The sequence below is a fragment of the Accipiter gentilis genome, chromosome 30, assembly GCF_929443795.1.
Source record: "Accipiter gentilis chromosome 30, bAccGen1.1, whole genome shotgun sequence".
In the NCBI taxonomy this organism is placed as follows: domain Eukaryota; kingdom Metazoa; phylum Chordata; class Aves; order Accipitriformes; family Accipitridae; genus Astur; species Astur gentilis.
Window position 1 is genome coordinate 10,901,809 of NC_064909.1, and position 18,297 is coordinate 10,920,105.

The following is an 18,297-nucleotide window of genomic DNA, read 5'->3' on the forward strand; positions in this document are numbered from 1 at the left end:
GAACAGCTGACCCACGGATAATGTCACAGGCGATAGATGACCGGGGAATCGGGGAGTTAGCCCGTGGCAGAGACAACGGGAACAATTTCAGGCTTTTTAGGGGCAGAAACCACAGCCGAAGCGGCGTTTCTGATCTGTCTATCAGGCTAAAATGGAAGGAGGCAGTACGCGGGCGGTGCGTGCGATAGGAGAGCAGCTTCCATCCCCGACTCCTAGATCCCACCTAGTTAACTCCTTGCAGCAGAACACCGGGCTGCAAAGCACGCGGGTTAAAAATCAGGCCAAGCCGGGAAGGACGGAGCCGCCTCGCCCCGCAGCCCCGCGCCGCTCCCCGGCGAGGGCCGAGGTCTCCCCGCGCGTCCCCCCGCTCCCGCGGTGACATTTCCTCTAGTTCAAAAGTTCACGGGGAGGCTCCGGCGGGGCGGTCGCGTTTGGGGCTGGAGCGGGGGAACCGCCGGCAGGTCCTGCCGGCCGGTGCCTTCTCCTCCCTCCCGCCTCTCTCCTCGCTGGTTTCCAGGCGAGAGACCTCGGTCTCCGCAGGTACCGCTCTGCCTCCCCCCTCCATTTTTTTCCCTGCGCCCCCGCAGCATCTGCCCGCCGCCCAGCCGGGCTGCCTGCGCGGAGGGGCGCGGAGGGGCGCGCACCCCCGCGGCGGGTCGGGAGCGGCGCGGGGAGGGGTGGGGTGGGGGCGGACAACCCGCGGCGCGGCTGCCCGCCGCCCCACAAAAGGCATCGCCGGGCTGGGGCTGCTCCGCACGCCCCGCGCACCGGAGCGCGCACGGACACACACGCGGCACGCGCGGGCACACTCGCACACACTCACAAGCGCTTCCCCCCCCCCCCCCCCCCCTCCGCCTGCCCCCCCCCCCCCCCACGCGCGCGCGCCGCGATGTGCGATGCGCGATGCGCGACGTGAGGTACCTCGCACGCCCCGGGGCCGGGGGGAGCCGGCGGGATCCGCGCTGCCAGCCCGCCCGCCCGCCCCTGCCGCTCCCTCTCCTCCAGACCCATCCATCAGCCTCTTCCTCTCGGTCTGCTCCTTCCCTTCCTTTCTTTTCTTTTTTCTTTCCTTTTTTTTTTTTTTTTAATTTTTTTTTTTTTTTTTTTTTAATTCGCTCTAACTGTATCTACCCAAGCCCTGAAAAAATGCCTGCCCGTGGAGCGAGGAGAGGGCACCGGGTCGGTAAATAAGAAGTGAGTACGAGCACAATGGCGTGCCTCCCCGCTCCCAGCCCTGCGGATGCTGCATGCGCCCCTTGCTTCCCGGGCGCGGGGGGGACCCCGGGATGCCCCCCGCACCGCCGCGGCGGCCCGGCCCCCCTTTGTACCTCGCCCGGCTGCTTTCCCTCCCTTCCCTTCTCTTCCCTTCCCTTCCCTTCGCGGCCCCGCTCCGCGCCGCGCCCCAGCCCCGCCGCCGGCCGCCTCGCCCCCGCGCCTCGCCCCGACGCGGAGCATCCCCGCCGGCGGCGGCTCGGGGCTCGCCCCTCGGGGGCGGCGGGCATCCCCCCTGCGCATCGCACCGGCCGCGGGGAGGGGGCGGCGGGGCCGGCGGCCGAGCGGCGCTGCCCGGTGCCCGCTCCTTTGTTCGCCGCCGGCGGCCGCGGCGGGTCGGCGCTGCTCCGGGCGGGCGGGCGGGCGGGCGGGCGGCGAGCTCGGCGGCCCCGGCCGGGAGAGGAGCGGCCCCCGGCCCCGTCCCTAGGAGGGGGGGGGGGTTGGTCGGAGGGTCGCGGGGGCCGCGACGGGGAGAGGGGAAGGCGGCGGGGAGGGGGCTGCCCCCGCCAAGGTGTGGGGCGAGGCGGGGGCCGGGGCAGTGGGAGGCGTGACGGCGGCGCGCCTGGGGTGCGGGCTGCCGCGGGTGGCCGCTCGGCCCGGGCCGGGGGCTGCCGCTCTCCCTCCCGGCGGCCCCTTCCCCCGGCGGCGAGGTGCGCGGCCGAGCCCGGCGGGAGGCCGGGAGGTGAGGCTGCCGAGTGCCACCGCCACCCCTGCGGGGGACGCGTCCCACCTCCGGCGTCCCGAGGGAGACTTTCCTCTCGGTTTGGAGCTGGGCTTTTCCCAGCGGCAGCTGGAAGCCCGTCCCGGCCGTGCCAAATGTACTTGGAATTGAAATCGGTTTAAATATAGCTCGTGTGGTCAGGTGCTGTGGCCATCTTCCCGCAGGAGACCTTTACCTGCACTTGATGTGGCGGATTTTTTTTCTAGTGCCCGTGTAGTTGCTGGTAGTCACATGAGTTACCGAGATACTTGATAACACACTCAGCTGCTCTTTTCCTAACTCGGTGGTTTTTTTGTAGCTGTAAATAGAAATACACGCTCTAACAAATGGGCGGCTTTTTTCCAGTAAGTACACATATGTTTTACTGGTGTTTTCCGAAAGGTGTAATTGATACGCAATTGACGCTTTAAGACCGGTATGGTGAGCAGTGCGTGGTTTTTATGGTCGTGTCTGGGGAGTTCGGAAGTGATCACGCAACTGCTATCAGAGAGCGTTTCTCGGAGCGCAGGACAAAATAGGTGAGAGAAGGAAGGATTTGTATTTTTCTGCTCTGCTGCTGTAACGCCGGGGTAAAACACAGCTGGAAAGCTGCTTAGCAGTGCTTGAGAGAGCAGCGGACGTGAAGAATCTCTGCAGCAAAATACCACCTTATACTAATTCAATGAAATGCAAGAGCGTAGGGGAGCTGTGCATTTTGGAAATGGTTGAATATCGTAAGGGGACAGACACATACAGAAAAAGTTGCAAATGTATGTATATGTGTAAAATGGATAATACTACTGAGAGCAGCAGATTTCTTGTAAGGTGGCATGGGGTTTAAGAGAAAGATTCAACAGTTTAAGAATTGCAGTGAGAAGCAACAGAATTTCTGTAATCTCGTGGCAAGAAGCTCAGTTAACGCGATCCGAGTGGCACTGTAAAAATTAACTTTCTTTTTCTGTTTTGCTAGTGGCGGCACCTGACTTGCTGGATCCCAAATCGGCCACTCAGAACTCCAAACCAAGATTATCATTTTCCACCAAGCCTACCGTGCTCTCTTCACGGGAGGAAAGTGATTCGGCTATTAATGTTATGAAATGGAAGACAGTGTCAACAATTTTTCTGGTGGTAGTCGTGTATTTAATAATTGGAGCAACAGTATTTAAAGCCTTGGAGCAGCCTCATGAGACCTCCCAGAGAACCACCATCGTGATTCAGAAGCAGACGTTTGTATCTCAGCATTCCTGTGTGAATGCAACAGAGCTTGATGAACTGATTCAGGTAATCCATACCAAACCCTTGTCACCATGCCTTAGAGGAACAAATGATATATGGCAGCACTGCTGTGATAAAGGGGAAAAACTTTATTAGCAAAGCTCTGTATTGGCCGCGCGATGTAACAAGTGTTAAGACCAGAAGTTGAGCAATAGCATTTTCATGCAAAGCCTCATGGTTGAAAATCTCTTGCTATTTTTAGGTCCCATACGCTTGGTAGACAGCCTTTTCACTGAAGCCTCCCATTGTGCTAATTAAATGATTATTCATCAGCAATATATATAATTAATAGTTCACAACGGAATTGATATATTGATTGTGCCTTACTAGGTCTGTCAATATTTGAAATGGCTAATTCTGAGGAAGAAAATACACCATACACTGCCTTAAAGGACTTCTAATTTACCGTGATTGTATCAAGCTAGCTTTCCTTCCAGCTGTATGTTTCTTTTTATTGATTTTGGTTTAAGTACAGGAAAGTACCATGGACTTGCTATTTTGATCTTAAATCTCAATCTTCTTAAAGGCACACCCACAACGGATGTATATTGGTGTGTTGCTACTAACATGACTTTACCCTTGCAGGTCACCTGCCTCAGAACCATAGGAAATATTTATTCGCAGTAGCACAGAACTAGATCCAGAGCCTGATGAGCCCCCCTCCAACTTAAATCCCACGTGCCTAGGAATATCCAGTGGCACTGCAGGGAACAGCAAGGGGCTGCCAGTAATGTCAGAGCATGAAATGGGTGGCTGGAGTGAACAGCCAAGAGTTGGCAAGGATTGACCCCTTTATTAGCAGTAGCCATGGGGCCCATCAGGGTCTGCAGAGCCAGAGATGGGACACCAGAGAGCAGGAGAGAGTGGCAGGCATCTAGACCCTGGCTAACACAAGCTCCGGAGCATGCCAATTGCATGGGCAGCAAAGATTTCTGGAGGTCTTTTTTGACAGCAGATATCGCTGGGAGTTTAGAATTTGATTTTACCTCTCTAGACCAATCTGCCTTCAGCATCAGCATGGACACCTGGGTTTTTTTCAGTTTTAAATGCAGACCTCTGATGTAACAAGTTATTTTTATGGCACGCTACTTCTGAATTTTAAAGGCAAACTGGGAAAATGTCTTGTATTTTGTGATTTCTCCCCTGCCTTGTTACTAAAATGTGTTCCAAAACTGCTACCCTTTAAATGACTGTCAGGCAGTTCCTATCTCCATGTGTCCTGACTAGGCATGCCTGGGGAGATGCTGTTGATGCTAATTTCGATGCTGTGTAATAACTATGTTTTAGTGGTTTTACCAGCAGAATGTGAGATAATCTTTCAGAGAAATACAGAAGCACATCCTGATTTAAACAATCTCTTATAGCTAGTATAAATATCCCTGTGCGAAATTTTTAGGTCAGATTCTGTACTTGTGAAGATAAAAATAGAAATTTTGAAGCAATATTATCTTACATCATCTGTGAGGTTGTCCTTAAGGCAAAAACTGTTGAAATTTGCTCTGGAGTACTTAGATATTTTAGCATTTATGATTCCCTACCCAGAAGCACAGATTGGTGATAAAACCCCCACTTCATCAGCATTCAATGCCCATTTGATATCCTGTGTAAAATAAGTGACAGTTCCAGTACAATTATCAGACCACAGATACCTGTATCAGCATTAGCTCCCATCCTAGCTAGGGATCTTGGCATGGCCGGAAAGGCACGGGCTTGTGAAGCACGGAGGGGTGACAGAGCCTCCTACAGCACGTGGATGACAGATAGTTGTGGGAAGAGTTTGCTCTGCTTGATGTTGGGGTAAATGGAAAACTTAATTACTCTTTGTTCCCTTCCGCTTCTCTGCGAAGAAGAACACCACGATGTGGAGGTAGGAACGTGCTGTTACGCTCCTTTTATAGGAGGAGGGCTGAGGCATAGGGAGCCTGGTCCTACAATCGCATTTGGGTGCCTTTCTTTACGCAGAATAAGGGATAATGAATTACATCAAGTTGTTGAAGGGTCGGGAGTTAAGTGACTTGACCAAAGTAAAAAGGAAAGCAGTGGTAAAAGAGAGTCTCAGATCCATTTTTGCAAGTCTAGGCTGCTATCTTAACCATGGGGTCATATTTCTTCCCTACTTACCACTTTGTCACAGAAGCTGAATTACTGGAATACATTTTGTCTCTCTGGGTTTATGTCTGACTGCTATTACAATATAATGCAGTGTTTCTTCAGTTTTCGTTGGCTGTCTGTATGAATAAAAATAAATAGTGTGTGTGAGGAAAAAGTAAATGATATTTAAGAATGCACTGAAAGCTATAAAACTGAAAATTAATACGCACTAGTGTAGTAGGAAGCTAGAATGATTAGTGTGTGTGAAGAAAATTACAGAGCTTACAGACTAATGTCTTCTTTAATCACGTATTTACCTTGAGTCAAGCTATAATGAAATTCATTGTAAACTTTTCCTTTTGAACTTAGTGTTCTGGGAATCCAGAAACTGGTTTGGGTCTGGTTCGTGCTAGTCATGGCTCAAGGTGCTTATCATGCCAGGCTTTTTCAATCTTCACAACTTCTGATCTGCCATTTAATCCTTACTCTGAAGCAGGCTTGACTATCCCAAGACTGCTGACCAACATTACAATGTGCGGTGGCTTAGTCAGGTGGGCAAATTAGAGAGACTAGCTTGAGAGCACAAATTCAGCTAAAAAAATTGTACAAGTGGAATGAAAGTCCAGTTCGCTAGCACCCAGGGGCCAACTAGTTTCCATCGCCTTTGCTAAAATCTTCCCTGTGCCACAGAGCTGATTACAACACAGAGTTGTGTGCTTCTATAAATGCACACAGGATAGGGAATTTTCCCTTCCTGTCTTCTCCATCCTTCTTTTATCTCACCAATCACCAAAAACCTTCCTGGCACAACAATGTATACTGTTGCCAACTTTTCACCACACACACCTTTATTCCCTGGGTTTCAAATTCCTGAAACTGTGTATTTTCACATTGATTGTGTGGCTCCTCCAGGCGTACTTGGTGGGAATTATACTTTTATAGTCTTCATACATTTTATATACACATGAAACATGGGGCAATGGAGCGCTGCTACGCAGCATAGAAAATGCACAAAGTTAATGAAATAGAGTGCTCTGATGATGACAGCCATCTGCCTCAGAAAAATGACCTGTGTTTTCCTCATAACTTTACAGCCCAGTCCAGCAGCACCGTTCGTGTGTTGACCAAGAGGTGGTCTTCATGACCTTCTCCGTCTCTGACTTCCATAGTCCACTGTTGCAAATCTCTTTCTAAACCACAGGTCTGAACCACTTCAAATACTTGTTGCCTCACTATAATAAAATATACCTGCAATGAACAACAGCGATGTATGACCCTGAGACCTGCTTCTAGGTGCAACAATTTTTTGATATTTCATGAGCACTTCTATTTAGTACCACACTTAAAATGTGCAAAAGTCACACAGAGCACCCAGCAGGCCATTTTTTCCAGGCAATTTCAACTCCTTTTGCTGTAGCCTGAAGCCAGTATTAACAACAATATTAAGTGGATCACTGCATGCTGTGCACAACAGTGCTGAGGTGGGCAGTGCATGGCAATCGGTGGTGGTATATCTAAATCTACAACTAGAGAAATATCCCAGGAGGGAAACATGTGAACGTACCAACACTACCTTGGTGAGTCTCATGAGGATACAACAGACCAGCAAGCTGTGGACGGTCTGATGTTAAAGTTCGTTTTTTAAAGTTTCAGTTGGAAGGGCTTGAAAGGATCTCAGTTATTAACAGATGAGAAAGCATTGGTTTGGTGATGGTTATATATAATATCTAATATATTATAAAGCTGTAGAAAGGGATGTGGCCTGACACTTTGCTACTATTCCTTCTTTTGGAAGAAGAACTCTTGACAATTCATTATGGATGGTGTTTTGGTTTCTCTGTCCATGCCTGGTCTCAACTTGGCCCTGCCATGCAACGCAAAGTAACTGCCAGGTGACAGAATAAAAGCGTAAATGTAGTTCAGACTGTGTGGATTTTATGTATATGTGACAAAATATGTAAAACTGATCTTCATTTACACTAGGGATTTTTTACATCTCTCCTGTAACAGGTTTTTCACCACAACTGAGCTTTTTGTTGGCAGAAGCTGATAGAAACCTGGGAGTAATCCAGCTATACACATGCAAATAACAACAAGCATTAAAGAATGAAAAAAATTCTCTAGAGAACTTGTATCTAATTATTTCAATCTGGTTCTACTTCTTTTTAGTGTGTTGACTGTTCCTTATAGCAAGCTTGCCACTAAACATTTGAAAATGTTGGAGACACTTTCCAAACTCAGATGCACAAAGTGTATTGCCAAGTACCTAAGAAAATCTCCTGCTGTATTTTTATGCACCTATGCATAGTAACAAATGTAAAGAGACCTTAAGTTACATTGCTGATGTTCAGGATGCACACGTGTCCTCCTGCAGTGCTGCGCAGCCACAAAATACATGCGTATACCTTCATGTTGTCAACTGGGATTAAGAGTTTGTCTCTGGGGAGAGGTGAGCCTGACTGAATATGATAGCCAACAACTTTACAAAGTTGTCATTATTGTTGTTTCATACACCTCATTCCCTCTATAGGGGATATATATATATATTTATATATATACATAAACAATGAATTTGCTTTACCCCCACCCATAACTCACGTTGTTCCTAGGAGGTAAGGATGTGACCAGTATTGCGGATTGTGGGATGTCTTGGCAATGAGAGACAACTATTTGTCCCCCTGCCAAAGAGAAAGCTGATTAAAAAAAAGAGAAGAGCTTTTTGTGTAAATATCACCTAATTATGTATTGCTCAGCAGTTACTTGGTTTAGTGTTGGCCTTTATCAACCAAAATGGAAAAAAAATTCCTTTTAATCCCCAAGCATCAAGTTGTTTAATGTATTATTTTTGTATACAAAAATTTTATAATTTTTACATACAAAAATCGGAAATAAGGGAAATACAGTTATATTCTTTTAAATATGTAGAGTATCCCAGCAAGCTAGTGTGAATTATTTTAGTTATCTTGGTGAGTTAATTCTGAAACTTAATAAAGAGTTTTCAAGTAAGGGTACGCTGAAACTTAATAACAGAACATACCTAATTTCTGGTTCCTTTAGCAGAAAAGTCCTTCAAATAGATTTGTTCTGAAAACCCTAACAAGTGGAAAAAATAATATCACACTAAACAGCACAATCTTTTAATGTGTTCCAAGTGCTGTTTGTGGTAATTTTTGTCCTACAAAGCCTTCATTTTGAAATCTGAACAAGTTTTCAGGGTGCTGCACCAAGCTGTGTCAGCAATAAAGTACTCTTGAAGAGTTTTAAGTCCAGCCCCTTTCAGGGTATGTGGCTTCTTCTGAAAACTGAATGCCCACAAAAATGTGCTTGCATTTAAAACAAAAAACAAGAATTCATGAACCACCAGGATTAGCTGGATTGACCTTGATCCCACAAGTTGATCTCCTTGGGTTCTGCGTGGGCTCGTGGTTAACATGAGGAGAACAGCTCTCCATGCTGGGGTCCGCAGCCATGTCCCATGCCTGTTTTCATCTTATATTTGCATCAGCTGCATTCTCCCTTTTCTTTCCATTCATCTCTCAAACTGTGAATGAGGCCAAAATGTGTTTTCTTTTTATCTCCCTTGAGGAAAAATGTGTTCTTTCTTTATCTCTCTTGAGGGAAGCCTGACACAGTTATGAATGACATGGGAGCAGTGTTTCTTTCATCAGACTGGCATCACCAGAATGTCATCATGGCTTCTTCTGTGAATTGCTTGTAAAAATATTTTACTTTAAACTATGTGTTTTCTGTGACTTCATTTTTATAGTTCAAGGTAGCTAGCTACATTAAGTTGCACCTCCATCAGTAGCTGATTTTGTGTCTTTTTTTGTAGGGCTTTTTACAGCTTGCATTCTAGCCCTAAGAAACTAATTTTGCTGCATCCTCAGGAATATGTTGTTTTATTTCAGCCAGATAAGCTCCTTCAGCCTCAGCCGCTCTGATTATGTAGAAAACTGTTAAAATAAAGAAGTGTAAATCCTTCTTTCTCTCCCAGAGATTAGAAGATATTTGAGCTTGCTGTATCATATTTGGAGATAATAAAACACAGAGATGCAACGGTCTTGTTTTCAGACAATTCTGAATTTTATTTAGACAAATTTAAAATTTATTAGCTATGCCTATTAAGCTTAAATAAAATTTTATTCATTCTTTGAATCACAACATTTGTAGGCATTCTCAGTCCTGTCAGCTGTAGCTTACAGGTCCTCTAAGCAGGAACTTTCTGAGGGAGTTTGAATGTACCAGTTTAAACCCTGAATATTCATAGTCTCTCCCTTTTGCAATTCCTTTCAGCCTCTCCAAAAGCAAGCAGGAACCATCCCACGTCTGGATCCTAACCTGGAAGCAGCAGGCGTTTATGCTTAGTAAACTTAAAGCCTTGAAAAGATTGATAGACCAGCATAAAGCAAATTGATGCTGCAGCATATTTTATTTATTTATCTGGGCATCCAAAATAGCATTGCATCAGTTTTTTAAAGTACCGTTTGCATTTCAGACATGACACTTATGACAAATTGCAAATACCAGTAGCAGAGCTGCCCATTGATGGTGTTTTCAAAGCAAAATGATATGAATGACTTTTAAACTAGTTAAAGCATGAAGCACAGGAACTGTAGTTTGTGTTGTTACTCTATGCATATGTCTGTCCTTAGTAAGGTGTCTGCCTGTCAAAGCACTCAAGCTTATGTGTTCTTAACTTTTAAGTATACAGGTAGTCCGAACTGGTACAGTAAGAGCCTGTTTCTCTTTTCCTCTTGCTGAGTCTGTAAGTCTAGTGTTCACCCCAGTTATATTTTCCTTCTGCTTCACTCTTGTCAGAAATAAATGTTTAGATGCTATTGTCTCCTTCCAGAGTAAATCCCCGCCCCCCCCCTCCCCCCCCAATTCTACCTGTATCCCCAGATCAAAGGAATATTTATTGAATGAAAGATCTCTGTGAAAGACCTTCAGTCATAACCTTACCCAGACCTGTCCTCCACACAGATACCCACCTGCTGTGGTTGAGCCCAGATGAGCTGCAGAAGCCCCTGGGGTGTGTGTGCTCCTCGCTTAGGGTTGCTCCAGTTCCTGCTGTCCTCTTACAGCCAGATCCCCTCTTCTGGCTCTGCTCTTAGCTCCTGGAGGGAGGGAATTTTTGCCAATTTTCTGTTGCCTGGGAGCATTCCCTCCGGCGATGGGAGATCTCCCTTTTCTGTGGTTATTTTCTACATGGCGGTTAAACCAGAAGGAATTTTTTTTAAGCACAGTCTTCATCCTTCATGAGCATAACAACAATACAGATTTTTAGGAGGATAATAAATAAATTCTAACTGCCCTTGTCACTTCTTTGTTCAAGCAGGTTCGTTTCCAACTTTTTATTTTGCTTCTGGTGTTCGGGCTCTTAAAGGGTACATTTAGTCCAGATGAACAGTTTTATAGGACCTAGAACCTAGCCAGCTTGAATGCATCTGAATGACAGCTTTTGTCTTAGAAAGGGTGGCAGATATGACTCATTAGTAAGTCAGTTTTGCTGAGCAGCTGTCTGCATAATTCCTCCTGTCTTTAATCTCAAGAAGCAAAGAAAAGCCCTTTTCCCTGAATGTGTGTGTATACACACATACATATATGTATGCACGCACACAAAATTTATATACGTAGTCTGTTTGTAATGCATGTTTAGAAATGTATTTCAATGTGTTTCTACATGTTTTTAGTTCAAGTAGATTGTGAACATCGGGTGAAAAGAGTTCTTCAGTTCTTCAACGTGTTGGGTGCCAGTCTCCAGTGCAGATTACAGTCATAATGTTATACAAACTAAAAAGAAAAACATGGAGTCACAGAATTATAATACAAACATCATTGCAATGTTTTTCGACAGCAAGGCTCAAAAGCATGTGCTTTTGGAGGCTGAAGAGTTGTTTGCTAAGTGTTAAAAACATCCTAGTGTGCCTCTGAACAAAGAACTAGGATTTCCATTCTTTGTAAACCAAAGCTGAAATAAAAATGCAGGACTCGCGCAGTAACTGCGCCATGTGAGATGTATCGTTATACTGGAGAGTGAGAGAGTGCTCTTGTCAAATGGCAGCAGGACAGTGAAGGAAGAAATCCAGGCTGAGAAATGGGTTTCCAGAAACTTTGAGGCGTATCTGACTTTTTGACATTGCTTGTTAAATGATTGCCAGGAAGCACAAGCTAACTCCTGACAAGCTGGGTAACGAAAGACTGCACGCTCTGTATTTTATCAGAAGCATAATTTAAGGTGTTTCTATTTTAATCTTTGGATAGCAAAGCTGAGAGTAATGAAGTGTTGTGTTACTTCATTTCATAAAAGTGAAGTGACTGGAAGATGGTACAAAAGCATGTATGCAGAGCCTGGTGTGGAACAAGGAGGTGAGCATTAGAGTAACTGTTTTGACACATACTTATTTCTCCCTCATCTCTGTATGAGACAGCGGTTGTCTACCAGGGGCTAGCCTTCTCAGTTAATAACCTCTCTGTACGTCTCCTGTGGCTTTGCAGACCCCTGCTTAGTGGATGTAGCTCTATGGCCAACAGGCTGGCTTTTGTCCATCGTCTCTATTGACTCCTTGCAGGGTCAGAGGACCAGAGGTTGAAATCCCTGACTTAGGAGAATTGTCTGCTGTTTTCACAAAATGACTGTGCCATTTGAAAAGCTGTTTTATCTCTTGTTTTGACAGAAAAAAGTCACAAAATTCTGTGTCTTAATCTGCAAGGGTAGCTCAGCATGGCCTCTACAGACAGATATCTGCATGAGCGCAGGGATGTGATAATACAAAACTGCACAATGTATTTACCAGAAAGTGTTTCTAAATCATATAGGAAATGAAAAGCTGAAATTCAATTAAAATGAGATTTTTATATTGTTACTCTCCTTTTCCCAGTGTTCTGATTTCAAGCAAAAAAGTACAGTGTGAACGCAATGCTTATATGTTTTTGGAGGTTAGGTCCTGTTTTTGAAAGTAAGGCAGGTCATGCCTGGCCTATCCACTCTGGGCTCAACATCTCTGCCTCTTTTCTCTGATGCTTTACTAAAGCTTATTCCTGAATACAGGTGTAAAGCCAGGTAGTTTGGACATAGTACAAGTTAGGGCTTGTACTCAGACACAGCTAATGCCTATCCCAAGATATAGGACAGAGCTAGCCTAAGAATCCACGTAACTTAAAAAAGGGGAAGTAAGTTCCTAAAAGTTTTAAATATTTGAAAATTTTATCTCAGTTCTCTACTATCAAAAAAAGCCCAAATTTTCACCATTATAAAGACAACTAAAGGAGAAAAACCTATTACTTTTACTGTAGCCATATAACATTATTCTTAAAACCATTGCACACAGAGGCCTTGATTGGGTGCCATGTACTGTGTGACCCATCCTCTGCTCACTCCTCAGTCATCTCATATAAAAAAAACTAGTAAAAGGCTCTGGAAGACGGTAAGGCAAGTGAAATAATCCACGTAGTTTAAGAATTGAAACTGTCCACATCCCTACTCTAATGCTGACTGGTTCTGTAGTGCTGAAGTGACACTGACTTTTAAGTCAGAATTTAGTTTGTATATGGAATAAAAATAAGAAAAACTAGAAGAATTCTCACTGACATGGTCAGTTAACTTCAATACTGTAAAGTAATTTTTAAAGTCAAGAAATAAGATCACACAAAGTGATTACAGGCTGCAACACGTGATAAATGTACAGATTATATAGTTTTCAGGATTCTAACTGTTTTGAGATTCAAAATGCAGAGTTACTATTGCTATTGTATAAGTTAGGATAAGCTGAAGGGCTCAGATGACAGAAAGAGGTTATGAAGGAAGGAAAGAATGACATGCCAAACTTGTGACAAATGAAGTGGTCGTGTTTGCTCTAGTAGTAAGGCATCAGTCAAGAAAAAAGGCTGCAGACCAAGAATAAAGTGGCAGAGCAAATTGAATCTAACAGGACTGACAATGAATAGCATGCTATTTGAACACTGAGGGTGAGATCCTGGCCCTTAGTGAAGTTAGTGGAAACCAGCTGCATGAGCCTGGGTTTATATTCTGGGCTAAGGAAATGTTAATAACCAGTACTCCAGGTAAGTTTGTGCAGTGGACGTAGTCGGGAAGAAGATGCTACCCTGAAGTTAGTGCCCTGAAATGTACATATGTTAGGAGTTATATTAATTTCTTTTAAAATTATGCTTGGGAATAGTCTTAGATGAGGATCTGCTCATAGGCACTGGCCAAACAAAGAAGAAAGGTGTTCTCTGATCCAAAGAACTGAAAATGCAGTTAACCCTCCCAAAAAATCTGCAGGCAACATGCAAAGACTTTATGAGATAGTACTATTGACCTCGGTAAACCAGCAACCTTACCTGTCATCCTTGTTAGTAAGGAAGACTCTTACAGAAGACTCTGAAGGAATGTAATGGAGCAGCTTTGTTAGTATTTAAGGCTGGCTCCTCCCGAACGTGGGAACAGCGCAGGAGAAAGCATAATAGTGTGTGTTTGGAAACAATAACCCAGTGATGAAGAAGGCATCATCTGGCCCTTTATGACTAAAACTATGTTTAAAACAATCGATAAGATAAATCAGTAAAGGGACAAAGTCTGGCAATAAAAGCAAGAAATACTGGCAATAAAAAGTTAGTTATATACAATATTCAACAGATTCATTTAAATAGGTAAATATATTATTTAATAAGAAAGTCTTTAATTTGGAAAAAAAGAGGCAGCTAATGGGTCCATAAGATCATTAACTTCTTGAAGGAGACAACTAAGAAATTGCTATTCAAGTGTTTCTCATAACATAAGAACTTTAATATAATTACTTTGAAGCACATAAAAATCTCAAAAGGGAAATGCTTTTTAAATGATCCACAAGTAAATTGCAGAACTTGCTGCCACAGAATGACCTGGCTGCCAAAATACAAGTGAGCTCCAAAAGTTGTTAGATAAATTCATGCTAAAATGATCCACCCAAACCAATCTGAACACCATGATACAGATGCAGTGTCCCACTCAGAAAGTCCCTAAAACTGTGCTTAGTCAGAAGTTAGGAGGATATATGAAGAGAAAGCATCACTTGCTTACTTGCCCTGGTTCTTTTCCTAATTAGCAGTTAGTTAAAATCAGAGACATAATAATAGTGGCTGATTGTCTTTTGTAGCCATCTGTTGTGTTTTGTTAGGTCTGACCCAACAGAATAGTTTTGGATTAAGTTGTATCTTTTTTCCTGGAAGTCTGTAGGTACAGTATACTGCAGTTAGGAAAGGCATAGCTGTAATGGATCTTTGAGCATTTTAGGTTGGCATACCTTTCATAGAAAAGACATTGATGTAGTATGGCTTCAAAAACGTGTGGTGACGATACAAAGCTCTGAAAACATTTTACGTCTAGATCTGTATAGAACTTGGGCTTGCTAGACTGCCTGAACAGGTGTGTTGCTCTGGGTGGTGCATTCAGCCAGGACAATAAACTGTAATAAAACATGAATGGTCCCGTAAAATTATATTGATCCAGTGCTTTACCATGTAATCTCCTCACTGGAGAGCGTGTTCCCATTTGCAAGTACAAGGACTTGTGATGAAAGTTCTTAGTCCACTGGAATGAAACAGTACTCAAAATGTATTCAGTGGGCTTTATAGTGCAGCACACTGGGTTTTATGTCAAAGGAATACCTGTATTGGGTAAATTATCAAGTCAGTACAGAGGATGGTTTTCACATGTTGCTTAGCCTGATGTGTCCCTTCCTACAGTAATGTAAACACTTGTCAGTACCAGTGCTGCTGTATTTACTGTTGCCAAGTTGTATGCGGTGTATGAACGTAGAAGAAGCTTTATTATTCCACTGCAAAGGAAAAGTAAACTGTCTTCCCCTTCCCTTTCCCCGTCCTTTCTCCTTCCTCAGTAGGACTGAAAATTTCACACCTTTGATGTCTGCCTTTCTGGTGTTTTTAAGGAAAGTTAAAATTAAAGGAAGGTATAGAAGATAAACCGGTGTGAAGTCTATGTAAAGATCCCCCAGCTGCCTTTCTGTTGACAGCCCTGGAGGTTGAAAATGGCTCAGGTGTGGCAGCCAGATCCCGGGGCTGCGGGCACGCAGCTGTGGGCTTTGAGATGGCTACTTTGTGCATCTGAGCTTTGAAAACGGCAAACTGGAAATGGCGGATTTAAGTTGAGATCCCGCCATGAAAAGCCGATAGCCTGGTTAATCCAGCATTGGTATTTTGTCATTTCTGACCAGCTGACTGGCTTCCATGGGCACTGTTTAGAAACAAAAATGTTTTCATTTGCAAATTATCAGTGTACTTCGGGATTGGAAAAATCATTGCTGCTGCACAGCGCTGTTCCTCTACAATAGACTGCCCGCACAGAAAACCATTCTGGTCTGCCCTATTGCTGAGTATCTTTGTGAACATAATCTTTGTTGGACAACTCACCAAGCAGAAACAGTTAGTTAGTTAAAATGTTAATTTTAGCTTTGCAGTGTTGCTTCCTCTGTTGTTCTTTTGTTAAACACCAATTATTATTATAGGGATCATGATTATGAAATCACTTCCATTTTAAAGTTTCAGAATGAAACGATAACTTACATTCCTTAAAATATTTATTTCAAGTTTAAGAATACTTTTTCTTGATGTGTACTGTTTAACTCCAATACTGGTATATATCTGCAACAGAGATATAACTAAACAGAAATACTTTTAGTGATAAGAATTTACAGTAGGTGACTGCTGCAATAGGAAGTATTTCATATTTCTCGAGACTATGAAAATGTCACTAGTGGCAAGCTTGTTCATTTTAGCTGCTAGAACTGAATTTTTGAAGAACGACATTTATGCGGTATATAGATGTATAAACCTAGAGATACACATTTGTTATTTTACTCTGATCTTTTTATTAATATAGTGAAAGTTATATAACCATAAGTGTAATTGTTAATCTTTAATTATTGAATTATCTGTTCTACAAAAGTGTTTTAATTATTTGGAGTTCATTTGATCCAAAACAACGCATGGGCATTTTTTCTTGGAGTTTTAAAATGACTGTGTTTTAAGAAGTACATTTGCTTGCCTAACTGAACTGAGGAATATTTTGGGAAACTCTCATTGTAAGTCTTTGTCTAATGCGTACTTCTCTTCACCAAATAATTGCAACAGTAAAAGTAATTGTGTTTGCCATCTAGCTAAGGTGATGCTGTTACTGATATTGTGGATTTTTCTCCTTAAGTTTACAGCCCTGGTGCATGCTGAAGTGCTTGGGGTATCTGCGAAAGATTGAATTATAGCCTGACTGAATGATAAAACTCAAGCAGAGCAACACTGATACTTTTCTGGTTTATTGATTGGATTAAATAAGTGATTTAATCAATTTACTGTGTAATGTATATTAATATCATTGTTTCATGAATATTGACAAAAATCTTTTTAAACTTGCAGCAAGTAGTGGCAGCAATAAATGCAGGAATCATACCTTTAGGAAACACATCTACTCAGATCAGTCACTGGGACTTGGGAAGTTCCTTCTTCTTTGCTGGCACTGTTATTACCACCATAGGTAGGACACAGCTTATTATCTTTTCATAGTAAATGAGCTGACACTCTTTTGATTTCCAGTGTGTACATAATGTTTGTTAATGGTAAATCTTCCAAATATTCTGGTTTAAAGTAGAGAGCTACTTTTAAGATGTGGGGGCAGAAATGATAGCTGTCTATAAGGAGCCCTAGCTGAGTAAATGATTCTTCTGTAGAAGAAAAATGTTCCTGTGTCTTTCTGTGAGGTGACTAGAAGAGGTTGTGGAAACATTTTCTGGGGGGAATTTGGTCAACTGTGTAATCACAACTGTTAAATAGGGCATGATTTAAAGCACATGTGCATTAAACCTTGACTGAGATGTATGGAATTTCAACTCTGTATAATCCCATTCTATATTGCTGTTTTCTCTAAATTCTGAAAAAGATGAGAAAATGGTAAAGATTCGGTTCAGCTTTAATTTAATCAGTTATAAGCATTGTATTGATAGGCAGATTTACATTCAAAGGCTTACTTTGATGCTTCTGTTGCATTCAGAGAAGTCCAAAGCTGTAGGGTTTAAGAGCCACTTGTCCCTCTCAGTAGGTGTGAATAGGAGCAGTGCTTGATCTTTCAGTTTCTTCCCTTTGACTACAATATAGTGCACATAGTACGCAGTTCAAAGATGTAGTAGTGTAGCTCACAGATCACGGAAGGGGCATTCGCAAAGGTGGATGGAAATTTGAAGAAGAAATCAAATGAGAAAAATATAAGACCTACATTACAAGAGTAATGCGTAAGGAATTGTAGCACTGTTACAATAATTACCTCTACATAATATTTGTATGCATGTTGAGACAGAAGATGTTCTTTTCAAGTGTCTATGTACCTTTGTTCTTTTTTTATGTAGAAGTGTGTAAGTACTATAGTTTTCTGTGTATTTGAGTATATGCATGTCTATGTATATGTATAAGTATTCTGTCTGTGTGTAATATTTTTCCATGTCTAGAGTAGCTGAAACAGCAACAGACTTACTGATTTTATAGTAGTAGGTCCACAAGATAATGAAAAACCCCCCAAGTATTGAAAAATGTAATTTTAACAAATTATAACCAAAAAAGAGCAAGAACCTTGAAAGGATAGCTTTAGGATCAGTCTTATGTTATCCTCTTCTGACAGCATGAAGCTTCATGTCATAAGTATCCATGGTCCTGTAGAAAATGCTTAATATTTGTTTCAGCTCCCAATAAGGATAAAAGTTAATGTATGAAAAGTGTTCAAGGAATTAAATGATTCAAAAATTATTTTAGAGCAGTGGAACATTTCATTTCGCCATTTTATTTCCAAGTAAAACTAAGGCTTTTCTAAATCAAAATGTTTCCTGATTTAATTTATTGACTTGATTCTACCAAAACATGCATGAGTTTTGCTTAGAGGTGAGCAGGGGATCTGCAAAGGCATCCAGGCCTCTGATCTG

General features: G+C 42.8%; 1 protein-coding gene across 2 annotated transcripts in view; it reads left to right on the forward strand.

Moving 5' to 3' along the window:
• The window catches only part of KCNK2 (potassium two pore domain channel subfamily K member 2), a 108,438-nt gene that overhangs the window by 27,582 nt on the left and 62,559 nt on the right, over nt 1-18,297 (forward strand). The window contains exons 1-3 of one of the 2 annotated variants that reach the window (XM_049833607.1): nt 1,131-1,194; nt 2,943-3,253; nt 16,748-16,865. In XM_049833607.1, coding sequence (XP_049689564.1) covers nt 1,194; nt 2,943-3,253; nt 16,748-16,865 — 430 coding nt within the window. In that variant the 5' untranslated portion in view covers nt 1,131-1,193. Of the gene's footprint in view, nt 1-1,130; nt 1,195-2,942; nt 3,254-16,747; nt 16,866-18,297 lie in introns of those variants that run through there. The other variant, XM_049833606.1, reaches the window with a different exon arrangement.